Here is a 26,324-nt window from a genome sequence, read left to right as displayed (position 1 = left end):
TTACAGAACAGTCATGAGGATGTAAAGAATATAATCAATAATATTCTAATGACTGTGTATGTTGTCAAATGGATGTAAGATTTATTGGGATGATCAGTTAGTAAGTTATATAATGTCTAGTCATTGGAGTGTACCTCTGAAACTAATAAAATAATATATGTCAGCTGTAGTTGAGAAACAAAAATTATTTCTTTTAACATTTTTAGAGAGAGAGAGAAAAGCAGCAACTCATTGTTCCACTTAGTTTTTCCATTCAGTTATGCACTCATTGATTGCTTCTCGTATGTGACCTGGCTGGGATCGAACCCACGACCTCGGTGTGCTGGGATGATGCTTCATCTACTGAGCCACCCAACCAGAATGAGAAACACAAATGATTTAAAAATGAGGGGAAAAAAGAATAAAGAGAAAGGAACAAAACAAACAAAGAAACAAAAAACACTAAAGTAAACCAGCATACCACAGGGAAGAGATCAAGAGAAAAAGAAAGGAGCAGAGGAGAACTACAAAAAAAATTTAACAAAGTGGCAATAAGTATATATTTATCAATAACTAGCTGTACTTGGCCACGCGTTGCTGTGGCTCAGTCTGGTTAAATGGAAAAGAAAGAAAAGAGAAAGCACATGTTTCTAATATGTTTAATTTCACAATGCTTGTGGGTATACAATATTTTTTGTTGTTCCATTGTCTGTGCAGATATAGAGATTGTCTGGTTTGCTGACTCTAGAACACGCAATATATAGTCCATGTGAGAAGCCATCCTTGTCTAGATCTAAACCGCACAATTCTAAAGATTGGCCCAGAGCTTTGTTTTTTTTTGTTTGTTTGTTTTTGTTTTTTTTGTTAGGCCCAGAGCTTTGTTGATGGTGATTGCAAACGCCTATCAAATTGGGAATTGCAGTCTCTTAAATTGAAATGGCATATCCATTGGAATTATAGGAATGCAAGGAATGAGGACATCTTCACCTTTGAAAGGTCCTATCTAGATTGTTGCTTCTGCAACGTTGCTCATTAATTTTTTTTACTGCAAGCCGCCTGCTGTTGATCAAAAAGCTTTGGTTGATATTTCGCAACATGATAATTGGCACACCCAATTTTTAATTGCAGTATGTGTGGTGGCATCCCTGGCAGATCAAGTGAATTCAAAAATTCTGTTGGGTAATTAACTGCTTCATCTTCTTCCACAACAGTGTTGACAAACTTGTATTTGACTGCCTCACTTTGAATATTAGGCTGAATAATATTGTTAAGTTTGTAGACATCTTTGTTCTTGGCCACAAGAAGAGCTCGTTCACTCAGCCAATCGTGATTCTTATAATTGGTTTAAATATTGGGAAATACTTTTCCAACCAATTCTTCTCTTGCCGTCACTAAATTGCATAAGTTATGAGGCAATGAAATTTGTCCTGAGTTCAGAACAACCGGCACCTTTCTGTTCCCAATTTCCAGCAATTGATGTGAGAATATCTCAGCTGATCGATTGTTTTGCAACTGGACTTGCATATTTGTAGTTAATTTTAACGTCTTTATGTGTCGCCACAAAGTAGAGTATTTCAGGCAAGCATTTATTTCATCTGCTGCCGTCAATCGAGGAATTACAGTTATGTTTGCCTGAAATCTCCTGCAAGCAATATTAATGCATTTTCAAATGGTCTGATGTTTCCACACAAATCTTGCAATGATAGATCAAGAGCCTCAAGCGATTTTTTTTGTGCGCTATTGTGCATTCATCCCAAACAATAAGTTTGCATTTCTGCAATACTTTTCCCATGCCGGATGCTTTGGAAATGTTGCACGTGGGAATTTCAATGAATTGCATGTTCAATGGCAATTTCAAAGCGGAATGAGCAGTTCTTCCACCTGGTAGCAATGTCGCAGCTATTCTGGACAATGCAAGAACTAAGGCTATGTCATTTTGGGATCTAATTGCTGCCAGAATCAATCTAATTAGGAATGTTTTACCAGTTCCTCCTGGCGCATCTAAGAAGATTTCTCCAACTCTATTATTGACAGTTTGCATTATTTGATTGTAAATGACTTTTTGCTCAAGTGTTAGCTTAGGAATATTTGCACGTATGACAAAAGATCACCTATGTTATAATTTTGTTCATAACACAATTCTACATCGAATGAAGCAGAAGCAGATCGATTTGGTGATGGCATTCCCAATTGATTGAGAACTTTGTTCACGATTTTTAGGCACAAATTTTCAATCATTATCAATGCTTTGTGGTAGATTTCTGCTGTGAAATCCATGTTTATATTTGAATTTTCCTTGCATATTCTACAGAAAATATCTTCAGCCATGTGCGATTTATATATTTCTCCTATAACATTGAAATGGAATCGTAAAATATTTAGTATACCGTGTGTTGCTTTTACGTCCAACAGATGGTGCTGTTTTAAAAAAAAGCACGTTTTTACCTGTCACAGGTGTGACATCTATATAATAGTAGGTATATAAAACGCGCGTATTCAAATGCAACATTGTGTCAAAATTTCAAAGCAATCGGTGAAGAACTTTCGGAGATTTAAAATTTTGAACAAATGAACATTTACATTTTTATTTATATAGATTACATCAAATGTAAATGGACTCAGGGCTCCCAATAAGAAGATAAGGCAACGGAATGGATTAAGAAGATAGTGCACCTGACCTCTGGTGGCGCGGTGGTAAAGCGTCGACCTGGGAACACTGAGGTTGCCAGTTCAAAACCCTGCACTTGTCTGGTCAAGGCATATATGGGAGTTGATGCTTCCTGCTCCTCCCCCCTTTCTCTCTCTCTCTCCCTCCTTCTCTCTCTCTCCCTCCCTCCCTTCCTCCTCTCTAAAATGAATAAATAAAAATTAAAAAAAAAAAGAAGATAGGGCAACTGAGTGGATTAAAAAACATGATTCATCTTCTACATGTTGTTTACAATAGACTCACTTCAAATTACAAGACCAACAACAAACTGAAAGTGAAGGGATGGAAAAAGATATTTCATGCAAATAGCAGCAAAAAGAAAGCTGGGGTAACAATACTTATATCAGACCAAATAGACTTTCAATCAAAGAATATATAAAAAAGGATATTACACAATTATAAAGTGGTCAATCCAAAAAGAGGATATAAATTGTGAATATCTACACACCCAACATAAGACCACCGAAATATATAAAACAAATATTAATAGACATAAAGGGAGAAATTCATAATACAATAATAGCATGGACTTTTAATACCCCACTCTCATCAATGGATAGGTCATCCAGACTTTTTTTTTAAGATATATAAATATTTTATTGTAGTTGGTGGCTTTAAAATTATTTTAAAAATTTAATGGTGTCTTTGAAGTGATAGTTTAACATTGTGTTAATATCCAGTTAACCACTTTTTTTTGTTATGGGTCATGCTTTTTTCTTTTATTTAGACAAATTTAACAGGGTGATATTAGTCAATCACAGTACATAGATTTAGAGAAAACATCTCCACATCCTTTGGACAGTCGATTGTTGTATACCCATCACTCAAAGTCAAATCATCTTCTGTCACTCTATATTTGTTTCCCTTTAAGCCCCTTTCTTTCCCCCATCCTCCTGCCTCTCTACCCTTCCTTTCCCCGTGGTGACCACTACACCCCTGTCTTTGTCCATGAGTCTCAATTTTGTGTCCCACCTAAGAATGAAATCATATAGATCTTAGCTTTTTCTTATTTACTTATTTCACTCAGTATAATATTATCAAGTTCCATCCATGTCGTCGTAAATGATACTATATCATCATTTCTTATGGCTGAATAGTATTACGTAGTATATATGTACCACATCTTCTTTATTCAATTCTCTATTTAAGGGCATTTTGGTTGTTTCCATGTCTTGGCCACTGTGAACAATGCTGTGATGAATGGGAGGGGGGGCATGTGTCTTTATGTACCAATGTTTTCGAGTTTTGGGGGTATATACCCAGTAGAGGGATTGCTGGGTCATATGGTAGTTCTATTCTTAATTTTTTGAGGAACCAGCATACTTTCTTCCATAATAGTTGCATTAATTTACATTCCCACCAACAGTGAATGAGGGTTCCTTTTTCTCCACAGCCTCTACAGCATTTGTTATTACCTGTCTTGTTGATAATAGCTAATCTAACAGGTATGAGGTGGTATCTGGTTGTAGTTTTGATTTGCATTTCTTGAATAGTGATGATGAGCATTTTTCATATATCTGTTGGCCATTTGTATTTCTTCTTGGGAGAAGTGTCTGTTCATGTCCTCTTCCCATTTTTTTTATTGGATTGTTTGCTTGTTTGTTGCTGAGTTTTGTGAGTTCTTTATATATTTTGGATATTAGGCCCTTTTCTGAGCTGTTGTTTGAAAATACCATCTCCCATATAGTTGGTTGCCTGTTTGTTTTGGTGACAGTTTCTTTTGCTGTGCAGACGCTTCTTAGTCTGATGTAGTCCCATTCATTTATCTTTGCCTTTACTTCCCTTGCCTTTGGGGTCAAATTCATAAAATGTTCTTTTTGGCCAAGGTCCATGAGTTTAGTACCTATGTTTTCTTCTATGTAATTTATTGTTTCAGATCTTATATTTAGCTCTTTGATTTATTTTGAAGTTTTGTGCAACGAGATAAACTGTAGTCGAGTTTTATTCTTTTGAATGTGGCTCTCCAATTTTCCCAGCATCATTTATTGAAGAGGCTTTCTTTTCTCCATTGTGTGTTTTTGGCTCCTTTATCAAAGATGATTTGACCATATATATGTGGTTTTATTTCTGGGCTCTCTATTCTGTTCCATTGGTCTGTGTGTGATTTTCTACCAGTACCATGCTATTTTGATGATCATGACTCTTTAGTATAGTTTGAAGTCAGGTATTGTAATGCCTCCAGCTTCGTTGTTTGTTTTTTTTTCCCCTTAGGATTACTTTGGTTAGTCAAGGATTTTTATGGTTCCATATAAACCTGATGATTTTTTGTTTCATTTCTTTAAAAAATGACATTGGAATTTTGATGGGAATTGCATTAAATTTGTATGTTGCTTTGGGTAATATGTCCATTTTAACTATATTTATTCTTCCTATTCATGAACAAGGAATATTATTCCATTTCATTGTATCTTTTTCAATTTCCTTTTATAATGCTTTGTTTAGTTTTCAGTATATAAGTCCTTTACATTCTTCTTTTTTTCCTTTTGTATTTTTCTGAAGTTGGAAACAGGGAGGCAGTCAGACAGATTCCCGCATGCGCCCAGTCGAGATCCACCCGGCATGCCCACCAGGGGCAATGTTCTGCCCATCTAGGGCGTTGCTCTGTTGCAACCAGAGCCATTCTAGCACCTGAGGCAGAGGCCATGGAGCCATCCTCAGCGCCCAGGCCAACTTTGCTCCAATGGAACCTTGGCTGCGGGAGGGGAAGAGAGTGACAGAGAGGAAGGAGAGGGGGAGGGGTGGAGAAGCAGATGGGCGCTTCTCCTGTGTGCCCTGGCCAGGAATCGAACCCGGGACTCCTGCACGCCAGGCCAATGCTCTACCTCTGAGCCATCCAGCCAGGGCCCCTTTACATTCTTTGTTATGTTTATTCCTAGGTATTTTTGTTGTTGTTGTTGCTACTGTAAAAGGGATTATTTTTTTGAGTTCTTTTTCTGAGGTTTCATTGTTGGCATATAAAAAAGCAATATTAATTTTGTATCCTGCGATCTGACAGTATTGGTTTATTGTTTCTAATAGCTTTTCTGTGGAGTCTTTGGGGATTTCTATGTACAGGATCATGTCATCTGCAAAAAGTGTAACCTTTACTTCTTCTTTCCCTATATGGATGCCTTTTATTTTTTTCTCTTGTCTGATTGCTCTGGCTAGAACTTCCAGCACTGTGTTGAATAGAAGTGGACAGAGTGGGCAGCCTTGTCTTGTTCCTGATTTTAGAGGAAAAGTTTTCAGTTTTTTACCATTTAGTATGATGTTAGCTGATGGTTTGTCATAAATGGCCTTTATTATGTTGAGATATTTTACTTTTATACCCATTTTGTTGAGTGTTTTAAACATGAAAGGATGTTGTATTTTATCAAATACCTTTTCTGCATCTATTGATAGGATCATATGGTTTTTGTTCTTTGCTTTGTTGATATGGTGTATTATGTTAACTGTTTTACATATGTTGAACCATCCTTGTGTTTCTGGAATGAATCCCACTTGATCAAGGTGAATTATTTTTTTGATTTGTTGTATTCAATTTGCTAGTATTTTGTTTAGGATTTTTGCATCTGTATTCATTAGAGATATTGGTCTGTAGTTTTCTATTTTGTGTTGTCCTTGCCAGATTTTGGTATGAGGGTTATGTTGGCCTTATAAAATGTGTTTGGAAGTATTGCTTCTTCTTTATTTTTTTGGAAAACTTTGAGAAGGATAGGAACCAATTCTTCTTTGAATGTTTGGTAGAATTTACTAGTATATCCATCTGGCCCTGGACTTTTATTTTTAGGGAGGTTTTTGATAGTTGTTTCTATTTCCTCCCTGCTTATTGGTCTATTTAGGCTTTCTACTTCTTTGTGATTCAGTCTAGGAAGATTGTATTCTTATAGGAGTTTATCCATTTCTTCTAGATTGTTGAATTTGGTGGCATATATTTTTTCATAGTATTCTGCAATAATCCCTTGTAAAGCTATGGTATCTGTGGTCATTTCTCCTCTTTCATTTTGGATTTTGTTTATATGAGTCTTTTCTCTTTTTTCCTTAGTGCATCTTGCCAGGGGTTTGTCAATTTTATTGATCTTTTCAAAGAACCAGCTCTTTGTTGTATTAATTTTTTCTGTAGTTTTTCCATTCTTTATTTTATTTCTTCTCTTAATTTTTATTATTTCCTTTCTTCTCCTGATTTTTGTTTGCCTTTGTTCTTCTTTTTCTAGTTCCTTAAGATGTGACGTTAGGTGGTTTACTTGGGCTCTCTCTTGCTTTTTCATATAAGCATGTAATGATATGAACTTCCCTCTTATTACTGCTTTTGCTACATCCCAGAGATTCTGATATGTTGTGTTGTCATTTTCATTTGTCTGTATATATCTTTTGATCTCTTCTTTTATTTCTTCTTTGACCCATTCATTGTTTAGAAGTATGTTGTTTAATTTCCACATTTTTTGTGGGTGTGTTTACTTCTTTTTTGCAGTTGAATTCTAGTTTCAAAGCCTTATGGTCAGAGAATATGGTTGGTATAATTTCAAGCTTTCTAAATTTGTTGGTGTTGGTTTTGTGGCCCAGCATATGGTTTATTCTTGAGAATATTCCATGTACACTGGAGAAAAATGTATACTCTGATGTTTGGGGATGAAATGTACTATAGATGTCTGTATGTCCATTTGTTCTAGTGTTTCATTTAAGGCCAATATTTCTTTTTTTTTCCCCCTTGTTTATTTTTTTATTTTACAAAAAATAGCTATTTATAGAAGTAATATATTAAAAAAATTTTAAGCATTCATTTGGGCTTGACATTAAGAATTGGAGAGCACTTTTTTATTTTTTAATTGAGAGGCAAGGAGGCAGAGAGATAGACTTCTGCATGCACCCCTACTGGGATCCATCTGGCAAGCCTCCTACAAGGTGATGCTCTGCCTATCTGGGGCCACTGCTCTGTTGCTTTTTTATTTTATTAATTTTAATGGGGTGACATTGATAAATCAGGGTACATATGTTCAGAGAAAACATCTCTAAGTTATATTTTTTCTTTTTTTTTTTTTCTTTTTTTTTTTTTCTTTTTTTTTTTTTACAGGGACAGAGAGAGTCAGAGGGATAGACAGGGACAGACAGACAGGAACAGAGAGAGATGAGAAGCATCAATCATCAGTTTTTCGTTGTGACACCTTAGTTGTTCATCGATTGCTTTCGCATATGTGCCTTGACCATGGGCCTTCAGCAGACCGAGTAACCCCTTGCTTGAGCCAGCCACCTTGGGTCCAAGCTGGTGAGCTTTTTGCTCAAACCAGATGAGCCCGCGCTCAAGCTGGCGACCTCGGGGTCTCAAACCTGGGTCCTTCCGCATCCCAGTTCGACACTCTATCCACTGCACCACCACCTGGTCAGGCTCTCTAGGTTATTTTGACATTTGATTATGCTGCACTCCCATCACCTTCTAACTGGTTTGCTTTGTGCCCCTCCCCTCCCCCAACCCTCTCCTCTCCTCCTCCCTACCCCGTAACCCCCACACTCTTGTCCATGTCTCTGAGTCTCATTTTTATGTCCCATCTATGTATGGAATCATGTAGTTCTTAGTTTTTTCTGATTTACTTATTTCACTCAGTATAATGTTATCAAGGTCCATCCATGTTGTTGTAAATGATCCAATGTCATCATTTTTTATGGCTGAGTAGTATTCCATAGTATATAGGTACCTAAGCTTTTTAATCCACTCGTCCACTGATGGACACTTGGGCTGTTTCCAGATCTTCACTATTGTGAACAATGCTACCATAAACATGGGGGTGCATTTCTTCTTTTCAAACAGTGCTATGGTGTTCTTAGGGTATATTCCTAAAAGTGGTATAGCTGGGTCAAAAGGCAGTTCAATTTTTAATTTCTTGAGGAATCTCCATACTGTTTTCCACAGTGGCTGCACCAGTCTGCATTCCCACCAGCAGTGCGGGAGGGTTCCCTATTCTCCACATCTTCGCCAGCACTTACTCTGTGTTGTTTTGTTGATGAGCGCCATTCTGACTGGTGTGAGGTGATATCTCATTGTGGTTTTAATTAGCATTTCTCTAATGATTAGTGATGTTGAGCATTTTTTCATATGCCTATTGGCCATCTGTATGTCCTCTTTGGAGAAGTGTTTATTCATTTCTTTGGCCCATTTTTTGATTGGATTGTTTGTCTTCCTGGTATTGAGTTTTACAAGTTCTTTATAAATTTTGGTTATAAACCCCTTATCAGACGTATTGTCAAATATATTCTCCCGTTGTGTAGTTTGTCTTTTTATTCTGTTCTTACTGTCTTTAGCTGTGCAGAAGCTTTTTAGTTTGATGTAGTCCCATTTGTTTATCCTGTCTTTTATTTCACTTGCTCGTGGAGATAAATTGGCAAATATATTGCTGCGAGAGATGTCAGAGAGCTTACTGCCTATGTTTTCTTCTAAGATGCTTATGGTTTTACGGCTTACATTTAAGTCTTTTATTCATTTTGAGTTTATTTTTGTGAATGGTGTAAGTTGGTGGTCTAGTTTCATTTTTTGCAGGTAGCTGTCCAATTTTCCCAACACCATTTGTTGAAGAGGCTGTCTTTCCTCCATTGTATGCTCTTACCTCCTTTGTCAAATATCAGTTGTCCATAGAAGTGTGGGTTTATTTTTGGGTTCTCAGTTCTCAGTTCTGTTCCATTGATCTATATGCCTGTTCTTATGCCAGTAACAGGCTGTTTTGAGTACAATGAAGGCCGATATTTCTTTTGGATGAACAATCTAAAGCCGTCAGTGATCTATTGAGGTCTCCAAGTATGATTATAATTTCTTTCGGTTTGCACTTTTAGATCAGTTAGTAGTTGTCCTATATATTTTGGTGCTCCTTGGTTTGGTGCATATATATTAAGGAGTGTTATGTCTTCTTGATATGCTGTCCGCTTTATCATTGCAAAATGTCCATCCTTGTGTATGGTTACCTTTCTAAGTGGCTAAGACATGGCTTTGTTACTGCTGACTTTTATCCTCTCCCCTTTTATGTTTGGTCTTGATCCTTGATCCAGTCTGCTACTCTGCCTCTTTATTGGTGAATTCAGTCCATTTACATTTAGTGTAATTATTTTTTTATTATTTTTAATGGGGTGACATTAATAAATCAGGGTACATATGTTCAGAGAAAACATCTCTAGGTTATTTTGACATTTAATTATGTTGCATACCCATCACCCAAAGTGAAATTGTCTTCAGTCACCTTCTATCTAGTTTTCTTTGTGCCCCTTCCCTCACTCCTCTCCCTCCCTCTCCTTCCTACTACCACACTCTTGTCCATGTCTTAGTCTCGTTTTTATGTCCCACCTATGTATGAAATCATGCAGTTCTTAGTTTTTTCTGATTTACTTATTGCACTCCGTATAATGTTATCAAGACCCATCCATGTTGTTGTAAATGATCCGATGTCATCATTTCTTATGGCTGAGTAGTATTCCATAGTATATATGTACCACATCTTCTTTATCCAGTCATCTATTGAAGGGCTTTTTGGTTGTTTCCATGTCTTAGCCACTATGAACAATGCTGCAATGAACATAGGGTTGCATGTGTCTTTTTATTATTATTTTTTTTACAGAGACAGAGAGTGAGAGAGAGGGATAGACAGGGATAGACAGGAACGGAGAGAGATGAGAAGCATCAATCATTAGGTTTTCATTGCGCATTGCAACACCTTAGTTGTTCATTGATTGCTTTCTCATACGTGCCTTGACCACGGGCCTTCAGCAGACTGAGTAACCCCTTGCTGGAGTCTCGAACCTGGGTCCTCTGCATCCCAGTCCGACGTTCTATCCACTGCGCCACCGCCTGGTCAGGCACTGCTGCATGTGTCTTTACATACCAGTGTTTTTGAGTTTTGGTGGTATATACCCAGTAGAGGGATTGCTGGGTCATATGGTAGTTCTATTTTTAGTTTTTTTGAGGAACCACCATACTTTCTTCCATAATGGTTGTATTACTTTACATTCCCACCAACAGTGGATGAGAGTTTTTCTCCACAACCTGTCCAACACTAGCGTAATTATTGTCATTTGTTTTTGGTTGGTAGTATTCCATACTTCCATCTTCTATTTCTTCTTTTTTTAAGCTATGTGTTTCAGTAGTGGCATTTTCAGGAGTGGTTACCATTAGGTTATTAGAAGAAAAATTATATTTATTAGAGTCCATTATCTCATGAGTGCTTCTGCACTCCATCCTCCTTTGTTACTGCTGACTTTTATCCTCTCCCCTTTTATGTTGTTGTCACAGATTATCCTTGTTTCTATTGTGGTTTTGTTAAAATTTTTTTACAGTGGTACCTTGAGATACGAATTTAATTCATTATGTAACCGAGCTTGTAAGTCAGTCAACTCGTATATCAAACTGCCAATACTGGACCCGTGCGCCAACTTGCCAACTAGCGGCAGCTTCCTGAATCACAACTCGTATCAGAATTTTGCTCATATCTTGAACAAAAATATGGACCGAGTCGCAGCTCGTATCTTAAAAAATTCGTATGTTGGTCTGTTTGTATCTCAAGTACAAGCCAACTGTACTTGTAATTTTGTCTTGTTTTGTTCTTTATATTTGGTTGGATAACCTCCTTTAGTATTTCCTGTAGTGGAGGTTTTCTGGTGATAATTTCCTCAGCTTCTGTATGTCTGTAAAAGTTTTCATTTTCCCTTCATATTTGAAGGATAGCTTTGATGGATATAGTGTTCTTGGTTGGTAGTTCCTCTCTTTCAGTACTTTAAATGTTGGGGTCCACTCTCTTCTGCTTTATAGAGTTTCTGCTCAGAAATCTGATGATAGCCTAATGGGCCTTCTTTCATATATTATATCCTTCTCCCTAGCTGCCTTGAGGATTCTTTCTTTGTCATTGATTTGTGATAATTTCATCACAGTGTGCCTTGGAGTAGGTCTATTTGGGTTGAGATAACTCGAGGTTCTGTTTGTTTCTTGGATTTGAGGTTTTAACTCTTTCTACTGGCTTGGGAAGTTCTCATCGATTATTTGTTTCAATATGTTCTTCATTCCTTTTTCCCCTCTCTTCCTCTTCTAATATACCCATTATTCTTATATTGCTCTTCCTGATGGAGTCATACAATTCTTGTAAGGCTTTCTCGTTTTTTTAAATTTGGGAGTCTTTCTTTTCTTCTCTCTGTAGTATCCCTAGTTGTCTGTTTTCAATGTCACTGATTCTCTCCTCTTTCTGGCTTGTTCTATTGGCTAAGCTTGTTACCTCATTTTTCAGTTCCTGTATTGAGTTTTTCATCTTTGTTTGGGTTTTTTTTTATAGTTTCAGTTTTCTTGGTGAAGTACTCTTTCTGTTAAGGTTTTTTGCGCTCACTAAATTGCCTTTAAGTGTATTCTTATGTCTTATTGAGTATTTTTAGAGCTTTGATTTTGAATTCTCTGTCATTAAGCTCCAAGGTTTCCATGTAATTGAGATTTTTTTCCTAGAGAATTTCATCATCTATCTGAGCTATGTCTCTGTCTTGTATATCCATATTTAAGTTTATTTTCCTTAAGGGTATTTATGGGTGATATTGTTAATAACCCCAATAAGAGATAATAATTCCTTTTTCTGGCTGGGGGCACTGCACTACAAGATTTACCTCTGTGATATTCTTGAGTGATCTGTTTGTAATGATGAAGGCATGGTTGTGGCATTGGTAGGAGGGGCTCATTGCTAGGGCTTTGCAACTTTATGATACTGGCACTGGCTGACGAGGAGTCCTCCAGGGCCCTCCCCCACATCTCAACAGAGCAGGGGATGTAGTTTCTGGGTGCTTTCACAGGAGAGAGTAGCCTGGAGACCTAGTGGAGGGGAGTCTGCCTCCACTGCTGTTTTCACAGGAAGGAGAGCAATGAGGAACCGGAAGGCTGGGGTGATGGACTCCAGTCCCTCCTCTGATATCACTCTAAGCTCTCCAAGCACAGCCCTGGGCTGGGCCACGGGTTCATGCCACAAACTGGTGTCCCCAAGTTTCAGGAGCAGCTGCGGCAGAGATCTCAGATCAGGGGCTTCCCGTCCACATATGCTAAACTCCCATCGGCAAGCCGGTGCCCAAGCTTCAGAGCTGGTGGTGTGCAGACCCCAGATCTAGCATGTCTGGCGCCACAGGGTTAAATTGTGCCAGTTGGGCGGACAGATAAAGCACGCCCCAGTGTCCTGTGGGCCGATCTCCACAAGCTATTCGCCTCCAGTTCTTGGGAGCTTGCCAATGGCTTTGTGTGTACCCCGTGCCAGTAATAGCTCAGCCCTGCAATCACGAATGCAGCAGACGCTGGGAATTGGTCCTGCTCCCCATTCTTGGTCGTTGCCCCTTGCTCTGCTCCTTACCCCCAGGCTCTCTACCCGGCTCCTTCGGGTGTGAGACAAAGCCTGCGCAAACAGTGCCTCCTCCCTCAGGTCTGTGAGGAAGGAGAAAGACTCAGTCCTCTGGTATTATTTTTTCTTCTGTGCTTTGGCCTGCCTTCTTGTGCGATCATACCTTTGTCTATCTGTTGTGTGTATATTTCAGGTTCATCTGAGGTTTTTTCTCTGAATATAGTTGTAGAATTTGTTGAAATTTCAAGGGGAAAGATGAGGAGTATCTCTCACGCCGTCTCTCACGCCATCATTTCTCTGATGTGACTCCTCATCCAGACTTTAAATATCACATTCGACCAGATTGATTTAGTGGTCATTTGTAGAATATGTCATCCAAAACCTGTATAATACACATTCTTTTCAAGTGCCTGTGGAACATTCTTCAGGATAGATCCTATATTAGGCTACAAAACAAGCCTTAATAAATCCAGGAAGACTGAAATAATATCAAGCCTATTTTCTGACTATAATGGCATGAAACTAAAAATCTAGTACAGGAAGAAAACTGGGGAAAACACAGGTACACAGAGACTAAACAACATGCTACTAAACAATTAATCAAAGTGGAAATCAGACAAAATAAACTGCCCGAGACAAATGAAAATGAAAACACAACTTTTAAAAATTTATGGGATACAGTAAAAGCAGATCAAAGAGGGAAGTTCATAGCTATACAGGCTTACAGCAAGAAATAAGAAAATCCGCAAATAAATGACCTAATGTTACACCTAAGGGAGCTAGAAAAAGAAGAACAAGTAAAACCCAAAGCAAGTAGAAAAAAGTAAATAATTAAAATCAGAGCCAAAGTTAACAAAATTAAAAATTGAAAAGTAGAACTATGAAGCTAAAAGCCTATTCTTTGAAAAGATAAGCAAAATTGACAAATCTTTAGCTAAACTCAAAGAACAAAAGAGCTCAAATAAATAAAATCATAAATGGAAGAGAATTTCCAACCAATGCTACGGTACATAATGAATCATTAGAGAATACTATGAACAATTACTTGCAGCACATTTGACAGCCTAGAAGAAATGGATAAATATCTAGAAATGTATAAACTTCCATGACTGAACCAGAAAAAATGAATCTGAACAGAGTGATTGCTAGTAATGAAATTGAAGGAGTAATCATAAAACTTCTAACAAATAAAAGGACCAGTCTCTTTCACAGGTGAATTCTACCAAATACTTAAAGAAGAATTGATACCTGTTTTTCAAAATATTTAAGAGGAAGGAACACTTCAAACTTTGTCTATGAAGCAAGCATTACTGTGATAACTAAAATCAGAGAAGGACACTACAAAGAAAGAAAGAAAAATAAAATTACAGTCCAGTATGCTTGATGAATATAGATGCAAAAATTCTCAAGGCACACAGATTGGTCTGAGGTGCCCACTTGGAAATCTTTCAAGTGTACTCTGACTTTGGCAATAAACCTCTGTCTGCTTTGCTATTTGCATCTCTCGTCTGAAATCCTTCTCTTGAGAAGACAAGAACCATGAACCCAATACTGTGGAAATGGTGACATTTCCTCATGCCTCAAACTTTAAAAAGTTCTCAACAAAATAACAAACTGGATTCACCAATACATTATAAGGATTATACACCAAGATCAAGTGGAATCTCCCAGGAATGCAAGGAGGGTCAAGTATTCATGAATCAATTAATGTGATACATGAAGTCAGCAAAATGAGTGATAAAAATCATACGATCATTTCTACAGATGGTGAAAAAGCACTTGATAAAATTTAAGAATTTTTTTGATAACTCTCAAAGTGGCTATAGAAGGAACATACTTCAACGTAATAAAGGTTCTATGTGACAAACGCACAGTTAATATTATACGTAATGGTGAAAAGCTGAAAGCTTTTTCTCTAAGATCAGGAACAAGACCTGAATGCCCACTCTCACCATAGTACTGGAAGTCCTAGCCTCAGCAGTCAGACAAAGAAAAAGAAATAAAAGGCATCAGATCAGAAAGGAAGAATTACAGTATTTCCCCATGTATAAGATGCTCCCATGTATAAGACACACCTTAATTTTGAGGCCTGAAATTTGAAAAAATATGTATTATATAAAGTTATTGAACTCAAGTTTATTCATTATAAAATTCATCCAACTCCTCGTCACTGTCAAAACTCCCATCCATTAGCTTGTCCTCATCTCTGTCTGATGACGAATCACTGTCTTCATATATTGCCTCGTCCTTAGTTTCATCTATGGCAGTGGTCCCCAACCCCTGGGCCGTGGAGTGATACCGGTCCATGGGCCATTTGGTACCGGTCCGCAGAGAAAGAATAAATAACTTACATTATTTCCGTTTTATTTATATTTAAGTCTGAACGATGTTTTATTTTTTTTTAATGACCAGATCTTCTCTGTTACATCCGTCTAAGACTCACTCTTGACACTTGTCTCGTAAGTTCAACAATTATATTTAAAAATACCACAGTTTTTACACCGGTTGCATAATTTTATTTTGTGCATTTATCTGTCCCACCCTAAAGGCCAGTCTGTGAAAATATTTTCTGACATTAAACCGGTTCATGGCCCAAAATAGGTTGGGGACCACTGATCTATGGCATTTGAAATGCAACAACCACTGTATAAGATGCACCCAGTTTTTAGACCCCATATTTTTTGAAAAAAGGTACATCTTATACATGGACAAATATGGTAAAAGTTCACTATTTACAGATTACCTGATACCAAATTTAGAAAACTCTAAGGACTCCACCAAAAACTATTAAAACTAAGAAATGAATTCAGTAAAGTTGCAGAATGCAAAATTAATATACAGAAATGGTTGTTTTTATATACCAATAACAAACAGTTAGAAACAGTCCCACTTACGGTTTCATCCCCCAAAAATACTAGGGATAAATTTAATCAGAGAGGTAAAAGAACTATGCTCTGAAAACTGTAAGACATTGAAGAGTATACAAATAAATGGGAGGATTTACCATGCTCATGGGTTCGAAGGATTAATATTGTCAAAATGTCCTTACTACCTAAAGCAATATATGGATTCCATACAACCCTTATGAAAATATCAGTGCCATTCTTCTCAGAACTAGAACAACTAATCTTAAAATTCATATGGACCCACAAAAGACCTCAGATAGCCAAAGAATTTTGAAAAAGAATAAGGTAGGAGATAATACATTCCCTGATTTCAAACTATGTTTATAAAGGCAAAGTAATTAAAACAGTATGGTACTGACATAAAAACAGATATATAGGCCCTGCCAGGTAGCTCAGTTGGTTAGTGTCATCTTCATGCGCCGTGGTTGTGGGTTTAATCCCTGGGTGGGGCACGTACAAGAGTGTTTCTCTGTCTCTTCCTCTCGCCTCATCTCTCTTTGCCTTCCTCTCTCTCTAAAATCAATCAGTCAATAAAAATAATAATAAAATAAACAAAAACAGATGAGTATAGATGAGTGGAATTGAATAGAGCTCAGAAATCCTGGCTTACAGTCAACTAATGTATGAAAAAGGAGTCAAGGATGTACAACGGAGTAAAAACAGTCTGTTCTATAAGTGGTGTTAGATACATGCAAAATATGAAATTGGACCATTTTTACACCATACGAAGATTAAACTCAAAATAGATAAAATGTGAAACCTGAATCTATAAAACCCCTAGAAGAAAACGCGGACAGTAAAATCTGTGATGTCAGTCTTAGCAATATCTTTTTTCTCTCCTCAGGCATGGGCAACAAAAGAAAAAACAAACAGATGGAACTACATCAAACTAAAAAGTTTTTTGCACAGCAAAAGAAATCATTAACAAAACAAAAATTCAACTGAATGGGAGAAGATATTCACAAATGATATATCCAATGAAGGGTTAATATCCAGTATTTGTAAGGAACTCATACAACATAAAACAAACAAACAAAAAGTCCAACTTAAAAATGGGCAAATGACCTGAATTTCTCCATAGAGGACATATAAATGGCCAACAGACATATGAAAAGATATAAGGGAAACAAAAATCAACGAGCTACCACCTCACACCTGCCAGAATGACTATCAAAAAATCAACAAATAACAAGTGCTGATGCGGATGTGGAGAAAAGGGAACCCTTGTGTAAATTTGTGCAGCCCCTATGGTAACCAGTGTGGAGTTTCCTCAAAAAATTAAAAATAGAGCTGCCATATGACCCAGCGATTCTACTCCTGGGTATTTATTCAAAGAAAACAAAAACACTAATTTGAAAAGATATGTATACTATTATGTTCATTGCAGTACTTTTTATAATAACCAGGATATGAAAATATATCCTAGGTATTTATCAATAGATGAATGGGTAAAAAATATATATGTATATGCGCGTATGATCTCAGAATACAGCCTTTCCCTAGCAAGAAACTGTAACAGTCTATACTGACACACGCATATCCTCACCTTATGTTATTCTGGTTTCTCTCATTTTCCTGAGAACTAACACAGAGCAGCTGTAGTCCATAGGCTGGTTTTGTAAAGACCACTACTTGGGTAGCATAAATCCTTCTGTTTTCTAGTGTGGCCTTGGCAAGGTCTAGAGCTGTACCTTTCAAGTATGACTTAGTCTGGGTGTCATAGTCATTCCTGGCTAGCTTTCTTCCCTAAGGTCAGCTGCAACCCTTAAAGGTCACTCTCCAGATTGTCCAGTTGTCCATGCTCAGAAAAATTTGTACCAGTGTTAGCAAAGTAGCACACAGTTTGGAAAAGTTAGTTTCTTAGTCAATTAGTGCAGTAATGTATTCCACATATACATAAATAGCTTTGGGAATACACATACTACTCTTCCCTTTTATTCGAAGGGCTCACGATTTGCCTTATGCTTTTTTCTATTTTGCATCACATCTGTTGAGCAATCCTGACTGTTCCCTTTCTCTTCCAGCGGTTTTGCGAGTGGCTGGTTCCCTGCAGAAGAGCACCGAAGTTATGAAGGCCATGCAGAGTCTTGTGAAGATCCCAGAAATCCAGGCCACCATGCGGGAGCTGTCCAAAGAGATGATGAAGGTCGTGACCCTGGCTAACCCTGCATCCCATTCTGAGTCACTCAGTGTCACCCTCGGCAGGTGGCAGGGCTATGTCGGGCGGGAACAGACAGACTACACTTGCCAGACACTGAGGACGGAGGAGCAGCTGCTCACGTTGGTTGAAAGTGCCTGAGCTGAGCATGGTGGAGGCGGGGTCAGATCGCTGGAGTACCCCTTAAAAGAAGTGAAATTATACCCATGGCCCTAGGGGACATAGGAGATGCAAGGAGAAGTGTTTAGGGTTCAGGAAGCTAGAGTTTACAGGTTCTGACGTAAGGAGACAGAACAAAGCCCAGGGTCCGGCTCTGGCCGGTTGGCTCAGTGGTAGAGCATCGGCCTGGCTTGCGGATGTCCCGGGTTCGATTCCCGGCCAGGGCACACAGGAGAGGCGCCCATCTGCTTCTCCACCCCTCCCCCTCTCCTTCCTCTGTCTCTCTCTTCCCCTCCCGCAGCCGAGGCTCCATTGGAGCAAAAGATGGCCCGGGCGCTGGGGATGGCTCCTTGGCCTCTGCCCCAGGCGCTGGAGTGGCTCTGGTCGCGACAGAACGACGCCCTGGATGGGCAGAGCATCGCCCTCTGGTGGGCGTGCCGGGTGGATCCCGGTCAGGCACATGTGGGAGTCTGTCTGACTGCCTCCCCATTTCCAGCTTCAGAAAGTAATTAAAAAAGAGAAAGAAAAAAAAAAAGCCCAGGGTCCGCCGTTTGTTCTAGGGGAATGTTAGACTGGCACGGAAGGTCGATCTGCCTCCCTTGCCAGCAAATACTGGGCAGAATTTTTTCTGTAAAGGACTAAATATTAAATGTAATTTCTACTTTGTAGGCCATTCATTTTTGTTCTAACTACTTGACACTGCTTTGTAGTGTAAAAGCAATGATAGATAATATGTAAACAAATGAGAGTAACTGTTCCAATAAAACTTTATTTACAAAAGCAGGAAGTAGACATTTGATCCCGTGGGTGTAGTTTGCTGATGTCTGTTGTAGACTAGAAAAGGATAGACTAAGAACCAAATAGAAAATAGTAACTACCTGCCGTCCCCAACACTGGGGCCTGGCAAGGACCTGTCCTGACTCAGGAGTGTGTGTTACTGAGCCCCCTGCCGGCCAGTGATGCATCACACATCCTGTCCTGTCAGGTCCACACAGCGACGACCTTGTGAGGTAGGTATTGTTATCCCCATTTTACACAGGTAGAAACTGAATCTTGAAGTTGTCAGGTAACTTCTAAGTAACATTGGTAGCAAGTGACAGTTCTGAGGTTGGAGCACTGATGTCTGACCTTACTGCCAGAGCTGCCTCAGAGTAAATGGTGGCAGGAAGTGCCTGGTCCAGGGGCTAATTCATGCTTCAGACATGTGGCCTATGAGACAAGATTGTACACCTCAAATTCTTGTATGTGGTTTGTAAAGCAAGAAATACTTTTTTTCTCCTAGGGAATTTCATTCATGAACTTGAATTATATATGGGACTCTAGGGCATAGGAGAGAGGAACTGGAGAAGAAAACTAATGACAAGAAAAGCAACATAAAAAGCCCAGGGTCCAGGGCTTTGGCAGGAGAACTTGCATAGTACCAGTAGGAGGAAAGTGAGCAGGAGGGCCTGTCTTTTAACAGTGGTTTGTGGGTGTCTCATCCCCTGATTGGGAGTGACTGTGCCTGTTCATTCTATCTCATGTAGCCATCAGGTTCTGAGCAGAATCCATTTTTTAGATCTGGCATCTTGTCCACAATGGTTTCTGAATACTGAAGGAATATGGATTTGAAAGAAGGTTTGCATGTGGTAGATAATATTTATGGAATTCATCCAACGATGCATCCCCAGGTGCAAACCAAAACCTCCAATGGGGGTCCAGCTCATCAAGGCCAGGGACACGCTCTTAGTCATTTCATTTGATCTGTCATGTGGCACAGAGCAGGCATTGGTTGCTAATGGAGTTAATGAAGGACAGCTTCTACCTCCAGGATGTCAAGGGCTATTATAGTCAGGATTCTAGTAAGTTCTTTTAAACCAGGGGTCGGGAACCTTTTTGGCTGAGAGAGCCATGAAAGCCACATATTTTAAAATGTAATTCCGTGAGAGTCATACAATGACCCATGTACGTTATGCATTATCCAATAAAAATTTGGTGTTGTCCCGGAGGACAGCTGTGATTGGCTCCAGCCACCCGCAACCATGAACATGAGTGGTAGGAAATGAATGGATTGTAATACATGAGAATGTTTTATCTTTTTTTTTTTTTTGTATTTTTCTGAAGCTGGAAATGGGGAGAGACAGACAGACTCCCGTATGCGCCCGACCGGGATCCACCCGGCACGCCCACCAGGGGCGACGCTCTGCCCACCAAGGGGCGATGCTCTGCCCCTCCGGGGTGTCGCTCTGCTGCGACCAGAGCCACTCTAGCGCCTGGGGCAGAGGCCAAGGAGCCATCCCCAGCGGCGCCGGGGCCATCTTTGCTCCAATGGAGCCTTGGCTGCGGGAGGGGAAGAGAGAGACAGAGAGGAAGGAGGGGGGGGGGTGGAGAAGCAAATGGGCGCTTCTCCTATGTGCCCTGGCCGGGAATCGAACCCGGGTCCCCCGCACGCCAGGCCGACGTTCTACCGCTGAGCCAACCGGCCAGGGCCTGAGAATGTTTTATATTTTTAATGTTATTATTATTTTTTTATTAAAGATTTGTCTGCGAGCCAGATGCAGCCATCAAAAGAGCCACATCTGGCTCATGAGCCATAGGTTCCTGACCCCTGTTTTAAACAGTACATGTGTATTGAACCTCTTTTACAATAACCTCTTGCACTAAGATGACTACAGGGGACTCCATCTTTGTGACCTTAAATGTGAATGAGTTTGTTCATTTTTGTTGGAAGGAAAGGGTCTGTGAGTGGACAATATGGCACGAGCTTCTTCGTGTCATTAATTCATGTGAGTGGAGCAAAAAGGTTGGGCAGGAGAGAGGGCTTGCTTTAAATTTGATCCCATGAGCATGCTCAGTAAGAGCTGTGCCCTGGCTGAGTGCAGGGAACGAGAGCTGGCGCTGCCATGTGACCTGCTGCTTCTTGAATCATTGGGATGTCAAGGTACAAAGGAAGAGGCTCAGTTCTTGTTAAGAGCAGTCAGAGCTTTCTCTTCCGTCCGCTTCCCAGAAGCCTGACCATACTTTCCTTCTGCCCTGCACCACGGCCACTCAGCCCCTTCCTACCTCTTCTGCCAGGAACGTCACTTGCCCCCATCTTTTGACATTGGACGGTGCTGTTTTGGTGCTGAATTGGAGAGCAATTTCCCTTTGGCCTTTGCCTTTCTGCAGAGAGGACAGCAGTCTTGTGTGGTAGCCCTTACCAGGGTGGGCGGGCCTGGGAGACACTAAAAAATTCACTTGGCTCTGGCCCTTAAAAGTGTCTTGGGAACAGATTAACAGTTGGAAGTGACACGCTTTATTCTGTGTTTAGGCTGGGATCATAGAAGAGATGTTAGAGGATACTTTTGAAAGCATGGATGACCAGGAAGAAATGGAAGAAGCAGCAGAAATGGAAATAGACAAAATTCTGTTTGAAATTACAGCAGGTACAACCCTGACATTCCTCCTCTCTCGCCTCCTTCCATGGCCATTCTTTCTGCATTCACTAAACTGACTAGTTGCCTTTTCTTCAGGTTATGTCTCCCTTACGTCTACATTTTTAATTTTAGATTATGCCAAGTTATTTTTTGAAAAAGAAACACAATGTCTCTAATCATATTTTTTAAAGCACAGATAAAGAAAATAAAGAATTGATTTAGGCTCTGGCTGGTTGGCTCAGTGGTAGAGCATTGGCCCGGCATGTGGATGTCCTGGTTCAATTCCCGGTCAAGGCACACAGGAGAAACAACCATCTGCTTCTCCACCCCTTCCCCTTTCCCCTTCTCTCTCTCTCTCTTTCTCTTCTCCTCCCCCCCATCCCACAGCAATGGCTCGTATCGGCTCAGACGCTGAGGATGGCTCCATCGAGCCTTCTCCTCAGGCACTAAAAATAGCTCGGTGTGAGCATGGTCCCAGATGGGCAGAGCATCACCCCAGACAGGGGTTGCTGGGTGGCTCCTGGTCAGGGCACATGTGGGAGTCTGTTTCTCTATCTCCCCATCTCCTCTCCTTTCACATGGAAAAAGAAAAAGAGAAAATACACACTTTTATGTAAAAACCACATCTATAGAAAAATAATAGTTATCTCTGAGTGATGGTTAATGAATGTTATTGGTTTTCTTTACTGTTTTTAAATTTAGTTTTCAGTTACAGTTGATGTATACAGTACTATATTAGTTCCAGGTATACAGCATAGTGATTAGACAATTATAGGCCTTATGAATGTGATTACCCCAGTAAGTCTAATACCCATCTGACACCATCTATATATATTATTAACTATATACTCTATGCTGTATTTTATATTCCTGTGACTATTTTTATTTATTTATTTATTTTAAATTTTTATTAATTTTTATTTATTATGTTTACATGGATTCAAGTGTCCCACTGAGTATCCTGTGACTATTTTTATAACTGATAATTAGTACTTCATAATGGCTTTCACCTTTTTCACCCATCTGTCCAACACTCCTCCCATGTGTATCTATGAGTTTGTTTGTTCACATACTTGGTTTTTCACATTCCACATATAAGTGAAGCATGTGGTATTTGTCTTTCTCTGTCTTACTTAACTTCACTTAGCATAATACTCTCCAGGTCCATCCATGTTGTTATGAATGGTAAGATTTCATTCCTTTCTATGGCCAAGTAATATTCTGTTTTATACATGTATCACACCTTCTTTATCTGGTCATTACCAGTGGACACTTAAGTTGTTTCCATATGTTGGCTATTGTATGAAATGTCCTTTGTATTTTTTTTTTTATTATCGCCTTTGTTTTAAAGTCTTAGTTTTTCTGATACAAGTATTGTTGCCCCAGCTTTATTTTTAAATTTTCATTTTCTTGAATTATCTTTTTTCCTTCTTCTCTTTTCAGTCTATGTGTGTCTTTCCATCTGAAGTTGGTCTCTTGTAGGAAACATATGTATAGGTCTTGTTTCTTTATTCATTCTGCTGCCCTGATTGAAGAATTCAGTTCATTAGTATTTAATTAGTTATTGATAATATGTAGTTATTGCCATTTTATTGTTTTCTGATTGTTTTTGTAGTTGTTCTCTGGTCCCTTCTTATTCTCTTGTTCTCTTTTCTGTGTTTTGATGAGTTTCTGTACTATTATAATTGGATGACTCTTGATTTCTTGTGCATCTCGTATAGATCTTTGGTTTGTGGTTACCATGTGCTTCATAAATACCAGGCTATCGCTACAGCAGTCTATTTTAAGGCGATGGTTGCTTAAGTTTGAGCATCTTCTAAAATCACTATTGTTTTACTCACCCTCTCCACGCTTCTGTTTTTGTCATTATTTTTTACTTCTCTCTCATTTGTGTGTGTGTGTGTGTTACCCTTAGTTTATTGTTGTAATTATACATCATATTCTTCTTTTTGTTTTTAAACCTTTGTACTGGCTTATAATTGGTCTCCTTTACTGCTTGCTGTTTTCATTGAGATTTTTTTCTTATATATTTTTAAAATTTTGTTATTACTTGATTTTAGAGAGAGAGGAAGAGAGAGAAAGAGAGAGACAGAAACATTGATCTCTTTCTCTATGTGCCTTGACTGGAGATTAAAACAGCAACCTTACGTATCAGAACAATGCTCTAACCAACCAATCTATCCAGCCAGGGCTCTTTCTTGTATTTTCTTATTTATATTTTTTATCTTTTCTGCTGAAAGAAGTCTCTTTAATGTTTCTTGTAATAATGGTTTAGTGGTGGTTCATGTCTTTACCGTTTTTTTGTCTGGGAAACTATCTTCCTTCGATTCTAAATGATAGCCATGCTGGGTAGAGTAATCGTATTTATGGATTGTACCTTTCGTCACCTTGAATATTTTGTGGCATTCTAGCACTTCTGCCCCCTGGAGGGAGCTACCACCTCCCGGCCCCTCCAGCCTTCATCCTGAAGTTAGTGAATTTAGTTCCTTCTGTATGTTCCTAATGTTTTTCAAGCTCCTGCTCCTGCGCTGGAGCTTAGAGCAAATATGTCTGTGAGCAAGTGAGTCTGTGTGTGGGCCTTTTAGGATCAGCACCTTGGTCTCTGGCAGCCCTTTGTTTTTCTTAGAAGCAATTCCTGCTGATTTTCACAGCCAGATAAAGGGACTCCTCTTCCCAGCCTGGTTTGGGGCTGAGACCCCTCACTCCCCAGGGGTCACCTCTACAGCTGAGATAGCCGTCCCATTTCTAATCGCCACACTGAGGTTGTGAGGTCTGCCCGCTTCTCATCTCTGCCCCTCCTGCAGGAATCCTGTTCAGCTAGTCTTTAGGTGGCTCTCAGTGACAGTTCAGGTGTAGTTTTGATGTGGTCACGGGAGGAGGCCTGTACAGCATTTATCTACTCTGCCATCTGGATTGAAGTGGAGTTTTTAATTTATTTTTACTTCTGGATTTTCTGAGTTTTAAGTTTGGTAAAAAAAAATGTAATCAGTGAGATTTAATTTTTGTTTATTTGTTTTAATTTGTTGGGAGAAAGAAGACTAATTACTCCATAGTCCAGAAAAACATTCATGAATCTTGAAAATTATGTATTCAATAGTGTTTAGGAAATTAGATCAAGAGTTTTAGAACCAAAATTATTAAAATCGAAATCTTTATTTTGATTTTGGCATCATTACAAGTTGATGTTTGCACATTTGTTTTTTGTTTTGTTTTGTTTTTTACAGAGACAGATTCAGAGAGAAGGATAGATAGGAACAGACAGACAGGAACAAATAGAGATGAGAAGCATCAATCATTAGTTTTTCGTTGTGACACCTTAGTTGTTCATTGATTGCTTTCTCATATGTGCCTTGACTGCGGGCCTTCAGCAGACCAAGTAACCCCTTGCTTGAGCCAGCGACCTTGGGTCCAAGCTGGTGAGCTTTGCTCAAACCAGATGAGCCTGCACTCAAGCTGGCAACCTCGGGGTCTTGAACCTGGGTCCTCAGCATCCCAGTCCAACATTCTATTCACTGCGCCACCGCCTGGTCATGCAATGTTTGCACATTTGTTAAACTGATTACAAGCTCACCAAAACAGCTTGTTTTATTGCCTCTTCTCGGTCAGACTGTCCAGGTGTGAAAGGCAGGGAGGATAATGGACCAAATTCTTAACCCAGTATTTTGTTAATCTGTTCACTCTGTTTCTTTTCAGGGGCCTTGGGCAAAGCACCTAGTAAAGTGACTGATGCCCTTCCAGAGCCTGAACCTCCAGGAGCGATGGCCGCCTCAGAGGAGGAGGAGGAGGAAGAAGAGGAGGAGGCCCTGGAAGCCATGCAGTCCCGGCTGGCCACGCTCCGCAGCTAGAGGCCACCAGCCAGGCCCTCCAGCTCTTCCACGGCCTGTCTACCCGCTGTGCGCCTACTCCGCTCAATGGCACTCCGTCGTGTATCTCTTGCACTACACCTCTGTGATGAGGCTTTGCATCCTGGAGAAGGGTTTCTTTACTCTTGGCAGAACTTTGGGGATCTCAACAGGATTGTTCCTGAGATGGTGTAATAAATGCATCATTTTCAGGAGTATAAACAGAAGTATCTTTTTGGAGGGAGGGCAAAGAATTTGGTCTTCTCACAAAACACTTCTGAGAATAGAGTTCATTGCCAGAATGTTGAGGATTCTGTACATTTTTGTGGTCTGTAAAACACTATATAAATGGATTTTAATAAATTTCTGCTTTAACACTTGGTCGCATGTTAGGTTGTCATGTGCAATGAACATTCAAGATGTTTGCTATTCCAAATATTTCCTATGTGGCCTTGGACAAGAGAGGCATGGGACTTGGAGCTCTGAGTAAAGGGCTTCTCCCCAGCTTCACAGATACAGTTTGGAAGCCAGTCTGTGCTTTTTGTCATCTGTTTAACCAAAAAGTTGCTTGGGAATTGTGTCCCTTAGTCCTGTTGGATGGCTATATTTTGTCCTGAGGGGTGTGTGGAGGGGATGCAGGGGGACTTTTCTTCCCTTTCTTCCCATTTCAAGTTACACCCAGAGCAGACAGCTCTGAGATTAGGTCCCTTTCCCTGGTTTCCTGTCTCTGTTTTGAGCTGGTTGTCTTGGATGCGTGGGATATGGGCCTAATATGTCAGTGCTTTCTCAAAGCCAGGGGCTGACCAGTGAGTCATGGGGTGGCCATGCATTATAAACAACTTGCACACATCTGAAATATTTTCCAATT

General features: G+C 39.5%; 1 protein-coding gene across 2 annotated transcripts in view; it reads left to right on the top strand.

Moving 5' to 3' along the window:
- CHMP3 (charged multivesicular body protein 3) overlaps positions 1-25,836 on the top strand; it is an 81,873-nt gene extending 56,037 nt beyond the window's left edge. For both annotated transcript variants that reach the window (XM_066377757.1, XM_066377758.1), the window contains 3 exons: positions 17,927-18,048; positions 21,509-21,623; positions 25,308-25,836. In XM_066377757.1, the coding sequence (XP_066233854.1) occupies positions 17,927-18,048; positions 21,509-21,623; positions 25,308-25,459 (389 nt within the window). In that variant the 3' untranslated portion in view covers positions 25,460-25,836. The remainder of the gene's footprint in view (positions 1-17,926; positions 18,049-21,508; positions 21,624-25,307) is intronic.
- Positions 25,837-26,324: the final 488 nt, after the last annotated feature.

Source organism: Saccopteryx leptura, chromosome 3 (assembly GCF_036850995.1).
Source record: "Saccopteryx leptura isolate mSacLep1 chromosome 3, mSacLep1_pri_phased_curated, whole genome shotgun sequence".
NCBI classification, from domain to species: Eukaryota; Metazoa; Chordata; class Mammalia; order Chiroptera; family Emballonuridae; genus Saccopteryx; species Saccopteryx leptura.
This window is presented reverse-complemented; position numbering and strand designations above follow the sequence as displayed.